At 45.0% G+C, this 25,150-nt stretch overlaps 1 protein-coding gene across 3 annotated transcripts in view; it reads right to left on the minus strand.

Annotated features, from left to right (window-relative positions):
* Positions 1 to 11,172, minus strand: part of pou2f2b (POU class 2 homeobox 2b) — a 43,014-nt gene extending 31,842 nt beyond the window's left edge. For all 3 annotated transcript variants that reach the window (XM_084557348.1, XM_084557347.1, XM_084557345.1), the window contains exon 1: positions 9,756 to 11,172. In XM_084557348.1, the coding sequence (XP_084413474.1) occupies positions 9,756 to 9,855 (100 nt within the window). In that variant the 5' untranslated portion in view covers positions 9,856 to 11,172. The remainder of the gene's footprint in view (positions 1 to 9,755) is intronic.
* Between the last annotated feature and the right edge of the window lie 13,978 nt (positions 11,173 to 25,150).

Raw genomic sequence — 25,150 nt, forward strand, 5'->3', positions numbered from 1 at the left:
TCCAGACACAGGATCCATGGTGAGAATACTGTGTACCATATTTGTAAAAAAAAAAAGAAAAAAAAAAGACACATCTATTTTGTCTGAAGTAATTTGGAAGTAGAGCTTGGCAATCTTTAACGATCTATTTTCTATTATCTGTTTACTGACAGGATTTGGCAAACAGGAAAAATGACACAACTGTTTTAAAAGCTTTGATTGCTGTGAAACATGTTGAGGATACATCGAGAATAAAAACACACTTTTGTTCCTCTTTGATCAAGTGGTGTGAGACACACAGGCAGCGCTTAATCAAAACACTGGTAAGCCATCCTGAACTTCTAGGCTTTCAGCAGCAGGAAACAGGGTCAGGGTTGCTGAACAACTCAGTGTGAACTGGTCTGGAGTTTGTGTGTGTTTATGTGCGAGTTCAGACGCGCCTGCGTGCGCATTTGTGCGGGTGGACTGTTTGTTTGTGAGACGCCGTGTTGGTGGTGTTTGTGGGCTGCCAATTAACACACATACAGTTTTTGAAAGGCAGAGTCGGCCGGAGCGAGGAACGAGGAGAGGATGGATGGGGGAGCGAAGGCGGCCGAACAGCTGATGTTACTGCAAGGAATATTAGAGCATGGAAGATTATGATTTACATTACACCACGTTATTATGATAGCCAACAATAAATATGCATTTACAAGGCACTATGTCTGTTTTAGAAGACAACTGAATTTACTTTGTGCTTCTATCTCTTTCTGTCTCTCTGCCCCGGCTGGTCTTTAACCTTGGCCTCTGGTGCTTCTGCCTATCGCAATAAAGTCACCCCTCCTCCTCTCCTTTACCTCACCCCCTCTCTCTCTTTTTCTCTCTCACTCTCTTTTCTTCCTCCTCCTCCTCCTCCTCCTCCTCCTCCTCCTCCTCCTCCACCTCTCTGTCTCTCTGTCCCCCCGGCACCACTGTTGTCCACTGTTCCACTCATTCATAGTAAACACTATTGATTTTCAGCAGGGAAAATAAAAAAAAAAATGGCCATGAATTTTAATGCCCCTATCTGTCCCCTTCTCCATCTCTTCCTATCCCCCCTGCCTCTCCCTTCCCTTCACGCCCTCCAACACCACCACCTCCACCCCGTCTTTCCTGAGGGGAGGATAAAGAGATGGGGATCGTGTGTGTATGTATGTGTGCGCCGTATGTGTGAGTGTAAGGTGGTGGTACGGGGAGGGGGGGGATGCATTTCTCATTTCCCAGCTGTGTCTCTCTCACACAACTGCCCCCACCTTCTCCTCACCCGCTACACCTCTCCTTCTCCCCTTCCTCTCCTCCTCCGTCCTTCCCCTCATCCCCTCTGTTGTTTCCCCTCTTCTCTTCGCGCTGGCTTCGAATCTGGGGAGGCAAAAGGAGCTCGCGCAGACACACACAGCTGATGGTCGCACACAGGCAGGGACTGTCCCATTCTGCTGGTGTAGGCACACTCGAGCGATCACACGGCACACCAGAAGCGATACAGCCCGTCCCTTGGTCAAGGCCACGCACAGGCAAGACAAACATATACATATAAATGCCCTGTTTTACACACACACACAGGAACAGTGAGGGACACCATCATTCAGCATCACAGGAGTCCCTTTTAAATATTCATCCATCTGCTTTTTCTTTCCAATGACTTTCTGCTTTACCCTCACTCTAACTTGTCTGCCTTGTTGCATTCATCTACCTTCAAACACCCCGCCCCACTCCGTCTCTCTCCTCTCTTTTCTCTACCTCCCTTGCCCGACCTCTCTCTCTCTCTCTTCTACTCTGTGTATTGATTTTGCTATAAGCGGTGTCCCGGTTGCGACAGGTTAGCGCAGACAGACAAAGGCAGACTTCATCAACCAGTGTTAAACACAGGAGCCGCGTCCTCAATAATCACTCCATCACACAAAAGACGACGAGAGAGGAGAGTGAGAGAGAGGAGCATGTAGAGAGTATTGACGTATAGCGAGGAGTGGAACAGACAGGAAAAATTGTGTTGGAGTATTTCCAAGGTAGCCTCTTTGTTTTCTTTAATTTGTAGGAAGCACGGGGAAATAGTTCACAGTCTGGATCGTGTACACACGCACACACACACAAAATCAAACCCGTCTTAACACTTGAAATTTGTGATATCTTTTCTTTGTTTTATAAGTTGTTTCATCTATACAAGAACTCACATACAAGAAGTATAGAAGCACACTAAAATTCTTGGCATGTGCTTAAGTCAGTTGACATCTTTTGAAATGTTTGTTTAGCGCCCACGATGGAATTTTCTTTTAAAATCTCATTATAACAGTGAGTATATGTGGAGTTTTCAAGTTGGATTTATGTTTGTCTGTGTGTGTGCGTGCGTGTGTGTGCGTATACATGTGCACGCAAGTGTGTGTGCATGCATCCCTGTGTGTACGCAGACAGTTTTCATCTCCACTTAATCTCCTGCTCTTAATTCAGAGTGTACATTGAGCCGCCTAATAGGATGTGACTGGAGCGCCTGCTGCAGCACTAGCTAGCTAGTCGCTAATGAGAGGCCCGCCACAGCCAGAGAATCAAAGCGCTTCATCAGCACTCCTAATTACTGTAAACCTCGTTAGCTGGCTGGAAAGCTAACATCTGCTCTCTCAGAAACAAAGTACATCCAAATATAACACGGACCCGGCTAAATGTGTCCGAGTGAGAAACAAAGACGCTGCTGCTACCATACCCTGTGATTTCATTGCTCCACTCTGCTTTGCAAACAGACTTTGCTACTACTCTGATTGAAATTAAAAGGGGAAGAAAAAAAAATACAATTCATTACAATTTAGATTACAACCACAGTACTTAATCATATTTCAGATTAACTGTGGTTACTGGGGGCCGTTGGAAATCTTATCTGTGATGTTTTATAATAAGGTCTGAGGGCGCTAATGTTGCCCATCTATGAAGCAGCAGGTGTGTGGACAGCAGGTTTCCATGTAGCTCTGTCTGTTTGCCCACTCACCCCCTCTCTATCTCTGATCAAAGCACGTCCTTTCAACCCCCCCCCACCACCTTCTGCTGTTCCTCTCTTCCTCCTCCACCTCCCCTGGCCTCCAACTTCTCCCCCATCATAATTTGACTGATGATTACACTTGTCACTCATGGCAGCATGTGGCCAATTAGGGAGAGGGGTTATGGGAAGGGGAGGGAGAAGGAGGTTGCGATGAGGCGGATGGGTGGCAGGAAATTTGGGTTAGAACTTGTCATCACTTGTTCCACTCGGGTAGCCTTTTTAGCTGTTAGCTGTGGGAGAAACAAATATTCATTTCTGTTCAATTTTCCTTAAGAGACTCAGGAAACACTAAAGAGCTGCGCTTCCTCTCGCTCTCTGCGGCGCTCCGGCCTTGTCTCACACTCTCTTGGCCACTTCTGTATCTCTCCATGTTCCAGGGTAATCACAGACTCATTTAAAGTCACTTTTGTACACTACCTCTGACTGGTGGTTAAGAGTGCGACCGCAGACTAGGCTTTTATGGGTCTTAATGTGTCCTACAGACACTTTGGCAACCAGGCTGCTGTTGCCGAAGATGTGAGAACAGAAGGAGGGGACGGACGAGAGAGAGAGAGAGAGAGAGAGAGAGAGAAGGACATATGAGGCCAATAGCCATGGCGACTTAACCAGGCTGAAAAAAGGGGGAACGAAAGAGGATGAAAGAGGAGGGAGGGAGAGGGACGTGCACAACAAAATGGACAGAACACGGGAGCGTCAAAAGAAAAGGGAGAGAGAGGTCACTTAGTCACTCCTTTGGCGCCCCCTGCTCTGCACCTCCTCCCTTGTCCCCTTTACAAGCAGACAAAGGGACAGAGGGGTGCAGCCCTTGTACAGAAGAAGGAGGGGTCTGTGCCTCCCTCTGTCATCCCCCCTTTCTTTCTGCTTCCTAATATTTAAAGACAGCCAGTTAATATTGCTGGTATGGATAGATGCAAGTAGAAAGGGGCTAATTAGTGTCATAAGGAAGTCTATCTAATGTTATAATTTACAAGAAAACAGCACATCTTTATTTTAAAAGGCAAACAAACATAAGTATAGACAAAATCACCCAAATGTTGTCATTAAATTTAAAAAAAAACAGCAATTATTTAAAGTTTAAAATGAGTTATAGGTAATCTTCTGTTAACTCTGGAGTATTTTCATGTTGTAGCAGCAAAAGAGAAAAAGAGTGTGACTATGCACTTGCAAAAGAAAGGCAGAGTAAGAGAGATCGCACAAGGGAATGAGAGGGAGAAGAGGTGGTGGAGTACAACAGATTAATTTCAGACAGAACAGAATGCTCCTGCTGAGAGAAGTACGGAGAGCAGGAAGGATAGAGGGGATAAAGAAAAGGAGAAAGCGCAGAGAAGAAAAAGAGAGAAAGGAGATTAAACATGCATTCAACTCTCTCAAAGGGCTGAGGTGCTTTTGGAGAGTCGCCACCATGTGTGTGTCTAAGCTCAGTGTGTGCACACTCCAGAGGATGCACTCGCGATGATGTGACATTGCTTATAGCATAGACATGTTCGCTGCCGCTCGCTTCAAAAGCGGATCGGTAAGCACTCATGTCCACCCTCGGTCTGAAGGACAGCAGTGGAACCCCAAAGGTTAATAGGACCCCTTCATTATCATAAATCTTATCAGCTAAATGAAATGGAGAGAAGGGCCCCTGATTTAGTCATCTGCTCTGCCGGGCTAAAGGGAGACACGCAATCAAACCCCTGGATTTTATTGGTCTTTTTTATTATCTAAATGTACTGGCACATGAACAGGGTGGCAAAGGTGACAGCCTGCAGCAATCAACAACAAAAAAGAGAGCGGCCAGTGAAAACACCTTGTTGGTCTTTAAATGAGACCATAGTCATCTCAGCTAATAGACTTCCCCGAACTTGAATTTAGCTACAAAGAAATGCATGTCCGGGAGAATGCAGGGAGTCCGTCACTGAGACTTAACGCCGATGTTTGAATAAAATGCGGCGATCTTGAGCGGAAAAATCTCTGAAATCTGCTAATCAAGTGTTCAATATAGTCAGCAGGAGTTCCAACGCTTGTTTTGACTGCCTCATTTGATGTTGGTGATTGGCAGCATGCGGCGATGGCCACTCCAAGCCTGATTACAGCCAGGCCACCACTGACCGAGCATCCACACACAGTCAAGAGTCGGAGCTCTAGGCCAGTTTTGAGTTTTCTGTATGCACATCGTCTGTATGTTACTGTAGGAGAGACGGGCAAAGGCAACTGGAAGCACAGGAGGACGTGTAAATCAATACCAAGGATAAAGTCAGGTGGTTTGTGTGTGTTTATTCCTGCTGATGTGTTGATTAACTCCCCCCACACACTCCATCTCTCCGTGTGTGTTCGCTAGGTGATTAAAGTCTGATTAAGTGGCCCGCTCACCCAGCTCCTGGTTAGGACTAACGCCGGACTGTATTTCACCGGACACAGTGAACAACGGCACAAAATTATCCCTCCAAGTGTGTCCGTGAGTATGTGCGGCCAATACAGCGAACACATTTGAGAATAAACGTCAAAGTCCTCAAGGTCTTTAGATGAATGAGTTTGCATGATATTCTACCGGCTGTGAGTGCTTCAAAGTGTTAATATCCAAAGTGGATATTAATATAAAAGCATGCGTGTAAAGGTCATTGTCTGGTGTATCTGTGTGAATGATTATTAACACGCTGTCGGTCGATGAGGATGTACTGTATTCGTGCGCGTCCTGATCCCTCCTGTTCCCCGGGAGAAACTCAACACCACTCACTGCTGCTAATGAGCTGTGGGACCTCATCAGCATTAATACTACATTAGTCTCTAACAATACACACATCAGCGCGCGCACACACACACACACATACTATATATAAACACAACCTACTGGCACATATGCACACCTTTGTAAATCCAGTAAAAAGGTAAACAGCTAATAGGATTAAAAGGAATTTACAAACCCCGCTGTAACACAAATAACACAGAAGTATTAATGTTATCATTATACACTCACAGACTGGATTTGTTCGGATTAATCCAACACCACGTAAAAGGCTTAATCCCCAATACTACATATATTAAAATAGCACTGTCACCTCAAGTACATAATTACAGAGCAGGTGTGAGGCTTTTAATAATATCCTATAATGACGTTTTTTGTTCGTCTCGTTACAGAGCTGAATCAGTTAGACAGAAGACGTCACTGCTGAGGCTACTTTGGGCCTCGTCACGTTGTCAAACTGTGCTGGGGGGCATCTACGCGAGCCTAATATACGTAAATAGACGAACCGATAGCCCATTAGCTCCTGAAGCATTCTGCCATCAGCCTGCTGCATTCAGGGCCCTGTAGCTGGCTCATATACTGCAATCTAATTCTACTACCACAGGGAGAGGAGAGCCGAGGGAGGGAGAGAGGGAGAATTGTATTGTGACAGAAAGCAGAGAGTGGGAGGGAAAGGGAAAGGAAGAGGAGAGAGAGAGGGAGAGAGAGGGCTACAGAGAAGGAGAGAGGTAGCTTAATGCAATAAAGCATGTAGTATTGACATCTTTCTCGTGTCTATTGATTCCCCATTATGCTGCTAACAAACCCAGGTTGACATTTTGTCATTTGCAATCATGTTAACACTGCGACTTGCACGCTCCCCTCCACAAACCGATCTATACGTACACACACACAAGTTTGCACGTGTGTTCATGCTTGCACACACACAATCTCTGTGACACACGGGGCAAATGGGTAAGCACATGCATGGTGTTACATCATGTAGCAATCGAAGACACGTACCAGTTGGCCATACATACACATGTAGAAACCAAACCAGACACAGACCCGCAGACATGCTGATTAATGGATTACGACTGAAAATTGTATTGGCATACACTGCAAGGAATATAAACATCAGATTGGTCCTACACTTGATCGTCAGGAAATGTTACGAGGAAAACAAATATCAATAACTGTACGGTTAAATGTTGGTCTGTAGGAAACGCAGAGACAGAAATAAAGCAACTTACGAGGGGCTAAACTCTGAGGTGTGCGTGTGTTTAAGCGCATGAGTGTGTGTGAAAGGCAGAGTTAGACAGTATACGGTAGGAGATGGTGGTTAATGGTGTGTGACAGAGGTGCATAGATGAGATGAACTGAATCTATGTGTGTAAGTGTGTGTCAGAGAGAAATAGAGAGAGGGAAGCAGTCTCCAGTCGCCTTGATGTCCCATCACATCATATCATATCATATCAAGCCCTGCACTGTGTGGGAAACCTGTGGTTTCTCCTCTATGTCCCATTAAACTTTCATACACCAGTTAATGCTGATGGCTTCACAAACCACTTTACTACACAAACACACATGTATACACACACATACAGTTCACACAGCAGTGGCCCTGACCCGCACCTTCACAGACACAGAGCCATTAAAAATAGAACAAAACCTGGATGAGTTAGAGTAGCTTGCTATCCAGGTGGAAAACAGTCTAACATGCTTGTTTCATGCTACTGTATATGATGGTCCGTCTGTTTCATGACAATTTATGTGTGCGTCCGTGTGTATGTGTGAGCCCCACAGGGGTTGTGCATGAGTGCTCGAGGCCCGTTGTAACATGAAAGAGAACGAAAACACAGGGGGCAGGGAAGGGTCAGGTGGGGCTGAGTCAAACACTCCTGCTTTGACCTCTGATCCAACGCAGAGCTCAAACGTAAAGGAGTCAAGGAGCTGCTGCTAGTCAAAGAGACAAGTTAACTGAGAGCTCAAGTCAAGGGCCCTGCAACTACGTGGAAACCCTTTGTGTGGGTATTAAAATGCTCCCTGTGAACTATTATTGAGGGTTTGTGAAACACGTTCAGGTATTTTTGCTCGCTGATCTCGGGTCCTGTTTTGTTCCCTGGGAGCTGAACTGACCCCGCTCCGTTTTACCGACAACCCCTCTGAGTCTGAAAAGGACAGTACCTTGTACTACGTTATCAAAATGGAATAAAATCAGCATAGCATTGTGAATCATGGTTATCCCACCATCTAAAGAATTCAGCAGCCTGTGTACACATCCCATCAGTTTGCCTGCTTATTCAGATGCTGGCCCTGGCCTGGGACGCTGCAACATAATGGCTCATTCGTGGTTTACTCTCACCTCTCAAGCTCAAACTGGGTTTTCCTCTCCCTCCTCGTTTTTCACTCTGTCATCTACTCTTACTTTCACCCGCTTCTCCCTCTCCCTCCCTCTTTCTTTCCACATTTTTTTTATCTCATTCTGACATTCGCCATTTTTCAACGTGTGCTGCGCGAAAACTCCTCCTCCCCGGTCCCCTCTCCTTCGCCTCATCCTCTCTCCAGCCCTCTCTTCCCTCTGTGTATATCTCTAGAGATATGGCGGGTAACAGGTCCCTTTCGTCCCCTCTTTTTCTCCCCCCTTCTATCACCTATCCCTTCACTGTCACACGCCGCGCACTGTTGACTGAGTATGTGGAGTAAGGGTGAAGCCTGGCATCTCAGAAATCAAACAGGCTTGAACTGATCTGGAAATGAGAGGGGAGCTTTGAGAGCCAACCCACAAGCCAGGATGCACATAGACACATTCACCGCCCATTACACACTAGTTACTATAATTGCATTCATTAGTTAAATACTTAGCTACTTTAACAATGAATGATCTATAATCTGGGCTTTTTGCATCACTTTCCTCCACACTGAAGGACTGCAATGTGCACACAGGGGACAGGAAAGATGCAAAAAGCTGAGCAGCTGTTGCTTATCTGGGAAACAGTAACAGTCACGGCTGGACTGAGCTCTTTCACAAGGACAGTCAGTGACACACTGAAGCCGGCCTGGCTGCTCCCACCATGCGTCCCTTTCTTCCACTTCAGCGCAGATGAAACGCAGACGGCGCCCCAGCCTCAGCCGGCACCCTCCCCCTCCCTGATCTACACTCCCTCTGCTGCTTCTCCGCTTCCAGCCGTGCAGCAGCCTTAGCTATGGGACAGAGAGAGATGTAGTCACTCGGAAGTCTCTTGCTGCTTGCAAAGATTGGAGTCTCGTGAGCTAACCTGCGTGCAGGTCAGAGCCGAAGCGCTCGCCAAATATATGTTCATCAACCTCAAAGTCGTGCCACTAACAAGTTATGTTAATAAAGCACAAAACATTGTGGGATAAAATGAGAGAAAAAGCTATGTTTTCCCCGTCTCCTCTCGTACGTTCGTTCTCCTCCGTGCACCTGGAAACTCCTTCTATCTCCCCCTCTCTCTGCTTCCACCGGCCCAGGAATCGATCTCCGCAGGATCGATACGTTGGCATGAATATTCCCTGCCTGCCGAGAGTCTAGTTGGGGAGAGTCGGAGGCTGAGGCTCAGGCGCAGGCAGTGGAGAAGAGGGGAAGGACGGGGACGGAGACGGGAGAGAAAAACACACGAAGAAAGGGGAACATAGGCGGCGTGGAAATAAACCGACACACGGGCGGAACAGAGGCGCATCGTTTCACGTTACGGACAGCAATAAAAAAAAAAAAAAAGGGGGACATTTGACGAAATTAATTTTTGATCATTCTGGACACTCGAGCGCACCCGGAAAATGTTTTTTTTTTATTATTATTTATTTATTTTAACAACCGCTCCGCAACTGCGAAGGACTGTTTAAGCGTTCGAAAGGAGCCCGAGGTGTGTGTGAATGTGTAAGTGGGTGTGTGCGCAGACAGCTCTCCCCGCTGCAAGTGCATCGGCATCGAGCGAGGCGGGGCGGGTCTGCATGGCTGGCCGACATGGAGGAAGTGTTGCAGGGAGAAGAGAACAAAAAATGTCTTACCAGAGTTGGAGCGGAGAGCCAGAGGGGACTTGAGACGCCAGGCGTTGAGGTCAGGGGCAGTTCTCTGAAACACGAACGGCACCGGCAAGGGGACAAACATGATCTTCCTCCGGCTTCTTGTTTTGATGCAAATAATCTGACAGAAGTGACACTGTAACGGGCTCTGTCCTCCTCTGGAGCGTCGGTGCCTTCGCCCGTATCTCTGGTAGACAGCTTTGGGTGAATATTTGGTTTGGAGAGCTCACAACATTCGCCGTTAGGAGTGTACACATGTAGCCCAGCTGCGCACTTTTATTTACATGTGTGGGCTGGAGGTCGGCGTATAGTTTTGGAGGCAATGTGCATAGAACATATATGTAGGATGGTCCCTTGAGTGCAGCAGTTCGCTTACAGTCCAGACTAACACACAGACGGACAGAGAGGAGACCTGACCTCACTTCAGCACGCTACAGGAAAAGTTGCCTTACAATTACAGGCCTATATTGTAGAAGCTTTAGAATAAAAGGCTGCGAGTCACCTGTCTGTCGCGGATGCACCTGCGTTTCCGCGTTACCTTTGCACTGCTAAAGCGTTCTCCTTGAGTAAACATAAGAGCTTATTTTATCCCCTCACTCCTTGCCAGTAATGTTTTCCTGTAGGTGTGAAAAAAAAAAAAGGCATGAGAACAGTCGCTAGCCTATTCCTGTAGCATCACCGGCCGGGCTCAGCTTTGGTTTTCGCTTTGCAGTTTTTACAATAAACGGTGACACGTAGCAACAGACGAGGCAAGTGTAAAAAGGCAGGCGTAGTTAATAAAAGTCTTATTTGGATTTCTGTAGTATTTGGTTTGATCTGTTGTATATTTGGTCTCTAGCTGCACGCGCCTCTTCTCCTCTTCCCCTTTGCATTGAAGGCTACATGTAAGACATTCATCCACTCGCGCACAGCAGCGGGTCGCGTCGCGAGCGCATTTAAAGCGGCTTCATTAAAGGTTATCAGCTAACGGATAAATAAACAAGTTGTGTGTGTGTGTGTGGGGTGGGAGGGGGGTGGGGGGCAACACAAACACACACACGCACACAAACACGACGCGCGCGCTCGGTCCTGACGCTCCTCCTCCCTCGCGCTCTGTCACAAGGCAGTAATTAAAACGCAATCAATCGATAAACAAACAAATAAATAAATAAATAAATAAACCTAGCAAGTAAATAAATAAATAATGGCTTCCAAAAAGACACACACACACACAAAAAAAAAAAACAACGGGAATAAGAAAGCTACAGAATCCGACAACGGTGTCGGGTTTTATCGGAACACTTGCCTATATCTCCTTCCGTCCGTCTGTGTGTCTTTTTTTGTCTGCCTGTTTGTCCCCCGCTATTATTTGGGAACCCCAAATAGCTCATTCGACCCGGCTCCCTCCAGGATTGTAGCGATCTGCCACTAGGCTGGCCGCAACATTGAGGCGAGAGAGGACCCGCTACTACTCACACATCGCCACCCCACCCCCGCACCTCCCTCCATCCCTCAATCCCTCCCTCCTGCCTCCCGCCCTCCCACCCATCTCCCTCGTTTTCACTACCGCTGCAAAAGGTATCCTGTATTGATTTCTGGATTTTTTCCCCCCTCTTAATAATACCGGCTATAATGATGCCAATGGTGATCAGTGCATTACCCGCCGGCCTCCTTGGGAAGGGATGAAGACCCGATAAGAGAATCCATGGATACCTATAGGTGCTTAGCGCTAATGCCTACCAGGATACATGGTGCACTCAATTAAGTTATCTCATCACTGCTGCTTTTAATAAGCCCCCATGAGCGAGAGAGGGTGGATCATTAGGTTATTAAGATGGGATAAGAGCGACCACTGCTGTTCCAGGCATGAGAAATATGAATCTGGTTTTGCAGGTGGAAAACATTTCTTTTTTTCTTTTTCTGAAGTGGGATAAATGGATATGCACGCACCGTATGGCTGCATTTTAAGTCAGTGTTTAAAATGCACAAATAAATGGAGAGCCATGGTGTCAGGAGTTGAGCTCCTCTATTACAGAGGTGATCACCACCCTACCCCTCTTCTCCACCCTCCTGCTCCCGGATACAGTTCCCTCCGTCCGGGCCACGCATGCCGGCCTCCCCAGCATGCCTCTCCTCGCCTCGTGCCCTCTCCCGCCCCGGCACCGACATGTTACACGCTGTCAATTACAGGCCAGCATCAGTCAACGCCGGGCGCTTACACACCAGATTATTGTCGATATAGATTTTTAAATAGAAAAATCTATACCTTAAACATCGCAGTCAATACGGGCAAATCAATAGGAATGAGTGAGCTCTTGCTCCTCCTGGGCCGAGAGCCCCATCCCGGAGAACTGTTTATATCTGCTCACTGGATGCTGTGGTTCATTAGGTCTGTTTTAATGGAAACTGCACACTCACACAATAAATTATTTTCCTATCATCACCAGACTTGTCATTTACTCAGTCATCAACAGACAGCCATATTGTCAAGAAATGTGTGCTGCACACTAAACTGGCATATTCTTAATTATGAAAAATGTGTCATGCCTTGTAGTAGACAACCAGGTTTTATTGTCCTTCTCCCTCCGCTTCACGTATGACAGATGACATCCGCAGGTCCAATGAGGGAGCAGAGGGGAGCAGAGGGGAGCAAGAGGAGGAGAGAGAAGGGAGGAAGAGGAGAGGGTAGGACAGGAGAGGAGAAGACAGATGAAGAGTAAGGAAGGAAGGGGAGAGGGAGGAAAGGAGGAAAAAAAAAACCCTGATGGAACGGAGTGAGGTGGAGGAGTGATGAGAGGGAAGGAGGAGAATGGAGGTGAGACAAGACGAGGAGAGAGGAGGAAAGGGAGAAGTGACTAGTTGTCCTTCAAAGACCCCCTTCTCTCCACAAAGGGAGCCATGCGCGCCCCCTTTCCCTCCTCCCTACACTCCTTCCAGACAAAAGCAATTATTTCTTGTAGAATGTAGTGTGGTTGTGCGCGTCTGTGGAAGAGAGGGATGGAGGGAGGGTGTGTGAGATTGAAGGAGGGGAAAATAAGATGGTGTTGGAGGGGTGAGGAAGATGAGGAGGTGAGGAGGAGGAGGGGGGATGCTAACATGAACAGCATCCACCCGTTTGTCCTCCATGCACTCCTCTTACCAAACTCTTCTTTCTCTTCCATCTGACATGACCACAAAGACACAAATGCGGAGAACTATGAATCAGGTGTTCACACATTACAAAAACACCACAGTCAAAACACCTGCATGGATTTCAGGTATTTGCAAACAAGCAGGCGATGCTCTCGTTGTCCTACAGCAGCGGTTAGACCTAAAAACTTTTCAACAAACTCTCTTGTTCTATCTCTTGACCATCGTTGTCAGAGACATGTGCTGAATTTAGATCCCCCCCCATTAAATATATTTTTCCTCATCGTGTTCTACAAAGGTTTGCACAGTTTGACAAGTAAAATACACACATTCAGAATACAAAGGCAACATTTATCTAGTTTATCGTATATTCTGTCCATCTGTGCTTCTGTCTGTCTGTCTTTGATCGACCACCTAAATTCACCACCCTCAGTGTGTGTGTTTCTTGCTTGGTGCCTATAGGGCCCCTGCAGCGAGCCGGTCTCTAGAGTTTCAGTCCCCAGGGACCCGAAGAGATCCACAAGCCCAAAGACAGACAGAGAGAGAAAGAGAGAGAGAGAACGCTCCCCTGGGGGGCCGCTCCAGCCAATAACCCCCGCTGGACCGCTCTCATTGGGAGCCCATGGTCCTGATTGTCCACCTCCCTCCCTATCAAGCCTCCCAATCCATATAGATATAGCTGGTTCCATTGTTTTCTAGCCTGTATCTTCACCCTGCTGTATTGAAAAATGCTCGTCTAAAATTGTCTCTCTCTTGTTTTGGTTCAATTTTTTAAGAGAGAAATAGTGTAATGGACATAATATTGGATTCTGAACACAAGCAGTACAGTTCAGGAATTAAGAAATTTATATTGGCTATATAATGTATACTTTTTCATGTATACTTTGTCCAACAAATGTTAAAATACTGTTGTAAAAGGGTTGTCTTAATATGTATTTTCATTCCACTGTGAAACGGTCAAACTGGTTCCTGTAAATTACAAAATGAATATTGAGTCTACATTAAAGTTTACCTATGCTTTACTTTTAGAATTGATTACATTCCTTAAAAATCATTTTAATGATATAATATCACAATATCAATATTTACCTTCCGTAAAATGGATAACTTAAAGTAGATTCAGAGCTATCCTAATATAAAAGATTGTCATGGTGGCAAATACACTTCATTCCTCATTTTTGGTTCACATTTATTAATAGATAGACATCCGTTAATGAATAAGAATCCCGTATGATCCCTGATATTTCAGTACAATTATTTAATGCATAAAAATAAAAAAGTTAATATAATGTTACATTTGAAAACACTTTATAATTCATGTTGTTATTCCTTATTATCATACTGAATTACATTTTGAACAAAACATGAATGCAGTGGTTCCAGTTAAGCCAGTTTAAATCTGTTATATTCTGGTAGATCTCATATATGCAACTGACTAACTGATTTTATATAAAGATATGTATTTAAAAAATAAATTATATAAAAAAATTTTCTCCACTTGCTAAAATCATTTTATTTATATTATTGTAGTTGTTCATGTAGTTTTTTTTTTTTTCATTCTACTAGTTGGAAACAAATATATTCATAGAAAGCAATTTGTTAAATTTCTCACCACATCATGTTTTCTACGTCATGTGTTGCAGGTCAGGATGTGGCATGAAATATTTATCCAATCACAAGGAGCCTGAAGTATCCTTAGGCTACACATTAGTCATAACATGTGCCATCCATTAGTCACATTGTTTATTGCACTCTTGGTAATTGCCTGTTATTCATTTTAATGATTGATTTTACTGACTGAAAACATGTATATTGAACATTACTTTTATTGTAAATTGTGCAGAAGGAGCAAAGGCGAGACAAAGGTCCAAACCAAAATGGATTTGTTTGTTTCGTGTAGCTGTCGGATTGAGGGTATGCGTCTGTGTGTCTGTGTGTCTGTGTGTGGGGTCCTGTCAGTGTGTGTGACCCCTGCTCATCTGCGGGTGTTCGGATCTATGTCACGGTTGTGGTTAAATGGTGATGTCATGTTGACAAACAAGCTGGTTGAATTAAATTCTCACTCATCAATAACGGCGTTGGTCGGGGATCAATAGCAGCCAACAGTGGCGTTGCTGCTCTGTCAGTGGCCTAACAAGGCCCTATTAGAATGGACAACGTTCTCTCACTGTCGCCCCGTCCCGTCTCAACCCGGCAGCACGAAGCGCCAACGCACACTTCTCATATCCTCTCTGCACACACACACACCAATAACAGAAAGCAGAATGCAATATTCACATAAAGCCATGCTCTGACATGATGTATAGATTTGTCAAGATAATATGGATATGATGCATGGGCTTTTATGAGGTTTGTTTGTTGGTGTCTTTGTCAGCGTGTGTGTGTGTGTGTGTGTGTGTGTGTGCTGAGTGGGCGGCTAAGTATTGTTTGTGCATCTCGGTTAGTGCCAGTGTGTGGGAAGGCAAAAGGTTGCACAGGCTTTGGATCCCAACTGCAGAGTTCACATCCAACCAAGATTCAATCAATCCAAGAAGACACACACATACAGGACAAGGAAAACTGAGTTGTGTGAGTATGTGTATGTAGATGTCAACAGCGATTCACTGTTGCACAAAAATGCACATCCAAAATGAGGAAACTTAAATTCAGATACACACTCTTGTACACTTGCTGAGACATGAACTGTTAGACACACGCAAAACCATGACTTTACACCACTATTTCCATCCTTTGACTCCCTGCATCCCTCCACCTTACCTCCTCTCCTTCCTTTAAGTTGACACGCAGCCGATCCAGCTAAAGCCCTTGTTCTTTCTGTATTCCTTGTCTTTTTTATTAGTTTTTATTAACTTTGCCTTTCTTTCTCTGTCAGCACTCTCAATAATCAATGCTGATATATTGCCAATATCCCGCTCCGTCCCTCGTGCCATCTTTCACAGAGGCTCTGTTATTGGGGGAGATTGGCCCAATAATAATGATATTTATTATAGATATTTATTATCTGGGTTTGTGGCAGCGCGGTGGATGCACCCCGCTGAAGACTCGCATGCCGGCAAACTCGCCATGCAGTCACATAAATGGACATACGTGCAAGTACACACGCATACACACAGTCTCTCCGGGGCTCTTTAATTTACACTGGTAATATCAGGCGATTATTCCCCGTACAGATAGTGTAGGGTTATCAGCAGCGTTAGCACACAGTGACCGTCTGTGTATTCACTTTACATTATAGAGTCCACTGCACCCTTCTGTGTGTGTGTGTGTGTGTGCAGAGCTGAAGGTTCACCTATGGCAGGCTACCGGCGCTGAGCAGTGTTTAGAAACCAAGGGAGGGTTGATGGGAGGGGTCAAGATTCAAACAGCGCTTGGTCAGGGGAGGGGATGCAGGAGAGAGGGGACTGGACAATCTGGCCTCTCGCCCTCCACACCCCTCCTCCCCCCCTCCGTCTCTACACACACACATACACACATACTCTCCAACCCCCCCAGGCCTCATCTACACCCCCTCCATCTCCCCCCATCCCTCCAGTAGCCAGGGCCCCAGACGGTAATCCACCCCAGTGCTCCTCATCCTTTCATGTATTGATTTCCTCTCCTGCGCCACGGTTACATGTCGCACCCACGTCATTGGGCCTCGGCTGCTTCAACTACCAACCCCTCCCCGCTCTGCCTCACCCCTGTCCACCCGCCCTTAGACCCCCCCCCACCACCACCACCATCCTCAACAACAACAACAACTAAAGGTGGTGGGGGGGGGGAGGCAGGGAAGGGAGGAAAAAGAGTGAGAGGGACTAAAGGGAGGAAAAAGAGGGCAGATAAAGCACTGCAGTATTTCAGTAAAGCAACCAGCATTTTACAGGGATAGAAACAAACAGGAGAGAAATAACAGGAAAAAAAAAAATCTGTCCCCGGGGGTTGCAGAGGATATTGTGGAAATTATCAGAGTGCGACACACGCTGGAAGTCCATGGCGATAGATTTATTTCGAATTTGTCTTTGACAGTGAAATTCATCACGGAGCAGGCCTTTATCTGCTCTGATTTTATAGACACATTTGGTTGAATGCGAGGATCCAAGGTCCCAATTTGCGAGAAATAAATCTGAAATTCATTAGGAGAGCTACAACAGTTGGTTGATTAATCAACCAGTCAGTTGACAGAAAATTAATTGGCAACAGTTTAGATAAATGATTTTTTATTTTTTTTTAAGAAGAAATTTCTCCACTTCCAGATATCAAAACGTGAATATTTTCTTATTTCTTCTGTTTGATATCGTTGCAAACTGGATTTCTTTGAGTTTTAGATGTTTTCTTTTGATCTTCTGACACTTTATGAATCAAAAAACAAAGGATCCAGTCGGCTCAAAAGCTTGAATCATTATAACTGGACCAGCAGTCAAATTCATATCTTTTTTGAGTTGAAGTTGCCACCTCTTTCCAAAAACGCTGACACTGTACTGATATAAATTAGTATTTATCAACGGCCATGTGATTAATATATGCTTAAAAGTGCACCTCAGTGTGTGTGACATCCCTCAGTGTGCGGATGAAGTATGTATGAGACTGCGGGCTTGGAGTACGACGGGTCAAGGTTATGTTTTGAGTGTGTTCTGGACGGAGTGTGTGTCTGTGTGAGAGGTGCCTGTGAGCCCAAGGACAGTGTGTGAGTGCACTGCTGTTGTGTGTGTGTGCGTGTTTGTCTTGATCATATAAGTGTATATGTGCATGAGCTGAGAGGGACATGTCTGTGCGTTTGACGCGGTTTTGTGGGTCCGTGAGTGTGTGTGCTGAGTCCGCAGGTTCCTAGTTCTCATCTGAAAAATCAGCCAGCGTGAGTGACCATCGGGCAGCTCGAGGCTTGCTGTCCACGAGCTCCTCGATGTGTGCGTGTGTCTGGACATGTGTAATCTCAAATCAATAAAGACGCAAATTCTTAATTTATCCATGTGTTTTTAAACCAGCTTTTATATGTGTGTGTGTGTGTGTGAGTGTGTGTATGAGAGAGAGAGAAAGAGTGTGTGCTGTCAGGCCATCCCTATCCCTATCATCAGGGCAAACACAAGCCCCATCACTACAAAGCAAACAGCAGCTTGGCTCAGGGTATGCATTTTAAACACTTTCTATCACATCTCTCATTGTCTAGCCAACACACACCACACTGCTCAACGCTGAAATATGTTATTGTACATTTTCTCCTGATGCAAACTGCAGGCAAAATTGTAAACACTGACACATATATTAAGTAAAATCGTCTCCTCTGTCCCCACCCCACATCATAATCACTGCCATTACTAGCTTCCCCATCATCACAATAATGCAGCTATTAAAGCTTCAAAACATCACGCATTTAATGTCACCGCAGAGCAGCATTACATCATCTCTGACAACCGTAGTGGTACTGAAGTTTTCTCTTTCAGTGTTGCTGACAATAGTTGCTTTTTCTTGCTCGCATTTTGAAAGCACTTATCTTAAGTGGATCTACGCAGAGTAAATTGTAATTGCAACACAGTAATGCTACATATGGTCCATATATTGTTGTGCAAGGCACTCAACTGTACGCTGAGACAGAAAAGCAGCAAATGACTTTAGAAAAGGTTAGCACAATTTGGTCAAGTACAGCGGCTATAAAAAGAAAATGCTATCAACTGAATGTCTGAATTTGAGCCTCACTTATGCCGAGGAAAGGTCAGACACACACGCACGCACACAGCTATACAAACAGATGTAAAAATGCACACATGTTGCTGTGCACTCACCAGAAGATTCACATATAGACACACAGACACACACACGAGGCGTGCATGTGAGCGCAGAGACACACACTCGCAGACTCGGATACAGCCAATTAGGTCCACCACCTTCAGAGAAACACCAGTGGGCATGTAAGATTCAGAGTCCAGCGGGCCTCTAAAACCTAACACAGTCATAAGCCAGAAATAACACACACGCGTCTCCAGTAGACTCTGCAGACCATGCGAAATAGCAAGGAAAAGACAAAACACTCCATTCCATCTCTGACATTTCCAATATCTGTCTATCCCTCATAAACCTCTGTTCACCCATAAAGTGACTCATTCTTCACAGATGAACATGTTCCATTGAGGCGGCTACCAGGCTGCCAACTTACTGCCAATCCTTCCTGATTCTTGTTATAAAAACAAAATTATTGATCCTCTACATTTTGACAGATTTCTGTCTGGGGATATAGTTATATGTGCTCAAGATAAATAGGTTTACAATCCTCATAAAATGTTTATTTGAATCTATCCTTTCTTTTTGCTCTTTTGCTTCCACTCTGCACATATATACCCGCAATGTGCCGCAAAGCTTTTTCCCGTATTCTCCCCTCACGGCTTGTAACTCCTCACCGCCCACTCTTCTTTTAATTCACTACACTGTCACCGGTCAGTGTATTTACCTAACGCCCGTCTCTCCCCTTTTCCTTCTTCCTCCCTTCTCCTTCTCTCAGTGCTTTTCTCCGTCTCTGCCCCAGCGAACGGTGCGACTGTGTGAGTGAATGTGCAGGAGATTTAGAGCGGGGATCAATAAGAAATTTAAAAATCAATGCACTTAGCGCCAGGAAATCAATGGGCCTAATCGGGATGCCAATCGGCCCAGTCAAAACAATTAAGAGGGAAGAAAAATGTTTAACAACCTCCTCTTGCTTACATAGACAAGCGGGGGGCAGGAGAGGGAGAGAGTGACGGAGGGAAAGAGGCCTAAAGAGGAATATCAAAGGCAGACACAGAAGGATGAGATGGAGTGATATATGGGAAGGAAAGGCTCAGGAGAGAAAGCTCAAAGCTTAGACCCAAAGAAAGAGGGATTGGAGGGAGGGGCATGGAGCAAGGGACAGAAATGGAGATAAAGAACAGTAAAAGGGAAAAATATGATGCAGTGGGTTGACAGTCATGAAGGACAGCAGAGGAGAAAATAAAAAGTTGCAAGATTTTGAAAGATTAGGAGAGGAGAACGCGTTTTTTTTTTTTTGTTGTTATCCAGACTTTTCTCATGAATATTCCGCTGTTCGCTCCAAAAAGAAAAAGAAACGGAGCTGAGGGTTACAAATAAGGTCACGGTGTGTGATCAGAAACTAATACTCTCCCTCTGCTATTTGGTTCATCAAAGGCTTTCGAAACCGGCTGTTCCCTTCGGCTAGACGTAGCACAGCTCATCCCCACCAGAAAGCCGGTAAAATGACAGCCTGAACCACAAAACACTGCCAAATCAACAACATCAAAAAACGCTTCGCTCCTCACCCAAAGCGCCCAATCACACCGAACGTTTGTCGGCGCAGGGGCCCAATGAGGAAGCTGCGGCTGAGTGCGGGAACGGCAGAACGGGTTGGTGGGTCGTGGTAGGGGGGCTAATTTGGGGTCAATCAATAGATCTCCCCTCTCTCTATCTTCTGCCTACTCACCACGCTAAAATCAATAGGAAAGCCAATAGTTCCCCGCCCCAGTGTGGATTAGTGAACACACAACTAATCAGCCAGTCACTGAAACTGACATCCCAGCTATTAACCTATTGATACAAGAGACACGTGTTGAACGTACACACACACACATACTAACGCACATTCCTATACGAACGTCTGTGCTGCTGTAATGATGAAGGGGTTTCCTCAAGAGGTGAACACACACACACACACACACACTCAAAAGGCTCTTGTTAAAAAGCTGTAAACAACAGTTGTTCATTTTAAAGGTTATCACATAAGAGCTTTAATAAAATATCATTATTCATAACTCTAAAGGCCTTCCTTTGTCATTTTTCATTGCCGTTATGATTAAGAAATCTAATATGATTGAGAAACAGTAAGACAACTTTGACTTCAGCGTACTCTGACTCAGGAGACATTTGGATGTTTTCAGGCTCTCACTCCTCCTGTGTAATGCCACATCACATCAAATCACGTGCCTCATCTTTTCTGGTGGGATCCCTGGCTTTAAGGGTCAAAGGGTGGACTCAAAATGACTCTGTGTGGACGCCAGCGCCACTCTAATTCAGGTGTCAGCTACCGGCCAGCCAGCACCGGCCTCCATTAAGGGGAGAGCGAGTGTGTGTTAGGGAGGGAGAAGCGCGTGTTCGCTTGTAACATGGTGGCGCTCTGCCAGTTTGGGCCGACGTATAAATATGACATATAAAAGAACATATCTCAGCAACTGCTCATCAAAACGTTGCGGTAATGAGGAGTTTGAGCAGCTGCCTTACGATATAAACCCGCAGAGCTGATTAGAGAACGATTTCACAGAGGAGCTGATTGAAAATACACCTGTCAAAAATAACATTAAGAACAATAAATTGCGCAACTTAAAAGAAACCATTGCTGAGTATTTTTGTGCCAAAACACCTCGCTGAGTCTCCTCAGGAAGATAAAATAATATGTACCTGGCTCTTAAGAGGAGCACTACACAAGGATCATTTTTCAAAAATAACAGCCTGACTAGCTTTCATCCCTTACTTTTGAAAGCCCTCTTGTTTTCTGAGATTGCCTCTCCTTCCTCTGTTCCTCCCCCCCTCCCTCCCCATCCCCTCCCCTCTCTGTCATGTTTTAGTTTTCATATGTTGGTTTTGTTCTTCCTCATTTTCCCCTTGTGTAAAAAATGAAAGGCTGAAAATAGGATGAGTGAGGGGGAAAAAAAGGCAGGAGGCAAAAGCAGCGACTGTACATCAGTGAAATCACTGTCTGCAGAGCTGGGGCTGTTCTCTTCTCTGCACTGACAGTTACGGACTACAATATAGCTCCAAACCCCATCCATATACATCATACTCTACAAACCAAATGTTATCCATAGACAATGCAAAAGGACCCCAGAGCTGAATTGCTGTATACCAATGTGATATTCTCACAGCATGACAGAGGGAGCAGCATTGATAAGGCACAGGCAGCTGCATAAAAAAACACCCTGTAAATCGCATTCAGTCGTACAAGTTATTTGAAAAGCTAAATCCGGCCCGTGCATGTTTCCTGAATTAGTTATCAACCATGCACATTGTAGTGTGACAAGCGAGGGGAAGCAAGGATAACTGTCTGTCTTTTCCTATCTATTTCTTCTTGCTTTCTTGACATCCTTTCAGCAATCCTTTTTCACAGGTTAAACGCTCAAAGAGAATGGAAGTGAGAGGCGTATGAAGTGGACTGATTTTCCTTTTTGTTTGTTTTTTTTCCCCGCCTGTTCTCTGTGCTGACTTTATTTCCATGGTGGACCTGGGACGAGCAGCAGCAGGCAGTCATGGCTTTGTCGACATGATTGTATGTTTAGGCCTAATCCAAACCTCTTCCTCCATGGCTATGATGGAGATGGAGAGCGAGAAACTTGCTGAGAGAGAGAGACATAGATGGACAGAGAGGGAGGGAGGGGAGAGTGTGAAGTGGTATTGTTGAGGTGTCCAGCCAAGTCCGGATGCATTGGTTCCGTATAACATTCCTATTCCACTTCGACAGACGGATGCAGCCATTCTGTGGGAACGCAATCCTGATTTCTTGCTTGAGACCCAATATCTGAACCATACAAATAGGGGGATATGGAGGGAATGTGATACAGGCCAGGAATATGGCTCTTTCTTCTTATCCTGCTCAGCCATATTGATGTTTTTGAGCCTTTCATTGCTCAGCCAAAATGAAGTCTTTCAGAGCCTGAGCTATTGACAGATTAAGAAAATATATCCTATTTTGTAGAACATGACAGAAGCTCTCTTGTTATCTGAATAATATGAGCAGTGCTGAGGCGGCACGGAAACATTATTTGGGAAACATTGTGTGGTTTAAACTCTGGGGTGAAATTACCGCCCGCTCTCGCTACAACAAAAAAACTTCAACTAGTTTTTCTACTGTGTTTTTTTTTTTCCATTTATCATCTTGAAGGAAGGATTTATTCTGTTATATAATTGATAATGGAAAAATCTGTCCATGATTATGCTCCACAGCCAGAACATCCTCATTTTGCTCTCAGAAAGGGCTGAAAATGCCGAGCTATACATGGCAACACAGCCAAACCCGCACGCAACAGGGAAACTGACGAGCTGAAAATCACTGATGCCAAATCACAGAAAATTGATCACATCCAACAAAATGGCTGCAGAGACTAAAACTGGTGTGAGCTTGTTTGGGACAGAAAAAAAGAAAAGAAAAAAAAAACCCTCACGGGCAAGTGCTTTCTGACAGCGTGGTCCGCTCCTCAGAGGGAAAAAAGTGATTTTTGAACTGAGGAATTTCTTCTGACATTGATTATGATTGAAACATTTAAAGCAGGCGATGGCGTGGATGGAAAGCAACATCGTGAAAAGAGTGGCCAGGGGAGAGGGGCAAAAAGAGGACACGCAGGAGATCGAAAAGACAACAAGGGGGAAAAAGTGAAAAATGTTGAAGAGGTGTAGGAGAGAAAATAAGGTGTGCTGCAGTCATCTGGAGTGTGTAAAAGGGTTATGCTGAGAGGTGGCATGTTCAGGCGCGATAGACAGAAAGACGAGGGAGGAGGCAAGTAACAGAGATACAGGGAGAACAATTGAAAAAGGCCCGGTAGAGAGGGAAGGAGAGATTTAGGATTAAGGAATGAGTGTGGGGTAAAACGAGGAGGATTAGGGGTTTGGGTGAGAGCAGGACAAAGTGAGAGGCAGGCGGGATGGAGGAGCAGAAAACAGGAGAATGAGAGACACAGAAAAGGGAAACTGTACTGGGCTTTTGACAGAGAGAGCAGGGATAAAAGATGTATTTTTCCTGCTTCCTCTGTTGTCCTCCCTCTCCTCTGGGCAACTTCCCGCTGCTCTCCCCCTCTCTGCTGCCTTCCTCCTCTGTCTGACACAGTGGGAAGATAGGTAGGAAACCTAATCAAGCCAGACACAGCGGCTGCTCTCTGCTGACACTCACAGGCAGAGGGGAGGCACTGCAAATTCTGCTGACCAGCCCAACTGACCCCCCCCTCCCCATCTCACCTATCGTCCAGAAAGGCTATCAATCCGGCACAATAGCCTGGAGGAGGCTGGGGGAGATGGGATGAGAGGGATGGGGATGTGATCCAGCGACGCTCATGGGTAACATATTCCACAAACACTTAAGATTTAGAAGTTTAATTCTTGCTGCAGAACCCGTAACCATCAATTTAGCAAGTCCCCTCAAATCTGATATAAAAAGGCATGTATGATAGGAACATATTACTACTGCTGATGCACTTGTAAATTCCTAGACACTTGGTTGATTCAATGATTAGTTGATGAAAGTAAAACTGATTCCGGTAATGACAGTATCTCAAATTATTTGTAATAATGGAGACATAGGCTCTGGGGGTAAAACCACCACGAGCCGTAACATCTTCGGTTAAAGTCAGACTGCACGTCTCCTCGTTTCTCCTGTGTCAGATTGATAAAATGTGACGGAAAATGAACACACAACTATTAAAATACGCATTTAAAGAAAAACACACAAGGCTAAATTTAACTGTAACGTAACATTTGAGTCTGACAAATTGAGAATTTGCCACAATTTCTGATATTTTAAGATAATAACATTGGATTAATAAAAAAAAAAATCATTGCTTGAAAATGAAAAATAAAAAACAATAAATATTAGCTATAGCACAGCTGAAATATAGAGAAATTGATTTCTAGGGTTGGTTTATTAAATAGTTGCTGATTCTGTTACATGACACTATAATGTGGTAAATTAGAAAACTATATTTTAGATAATCATGCAGCATTTTTGGTCCTATAATAGTTTATAATTTCTTTTTATAATTTCTTTAGTAAATTTGAATTGTAGCTTAAGCCAAAATACCGTCGCTACAGATCACTGCTGTATAAACAGCAAGATCTGGACATCCGTGTTTGCAGTTATGTAGCTATAGATGTTGAAGTTACACTGAATTAGTTTTTGTTTGTTCCAGACCTTCCAACCAAACAACCTTTAAAGAGGGAATTTCAAGGGGTGAAAAAGGGCTGAGGTGTAAACTGCTATGGACAAAAGGTATAGGTCATGGATGTGGTAGGATGCCAGGGTGGGAGCATGCCCCAAGTCCAAGGCTAAAATGGATGAGGGTCAGTGTGTGTTGGGGAGTGTCTGCCTCGCTGGTCATTGTGTGGGGGGAGATAGCCATTACAGACTGACCGTTATGGTGACAAGCAGTGACACACTGAGACTCCACTCTGGGGAATTAGATGTGGACAGACGATGGGATGTGCAAAGGTTGCGTGGACATTGCACACCACGAAGTGCATTGTTCTTTTTTTAACTCTCTATACATTAAGTAGCTATGTGTGTACATGTGTGATTGGGA

This window comes from Chelon labrosus (genome assembly GCF_963514085.1).
Source record: "Chelon labrosus genome assembly, chromosome: 12".
NCBI classification, from domain to species: domain Eukaryota; kingdom Metazoa; phylum Chordata; class Actinopteri; order Mugiliformes; family Mugilidae; genus Chelon; species Chelon labrosus.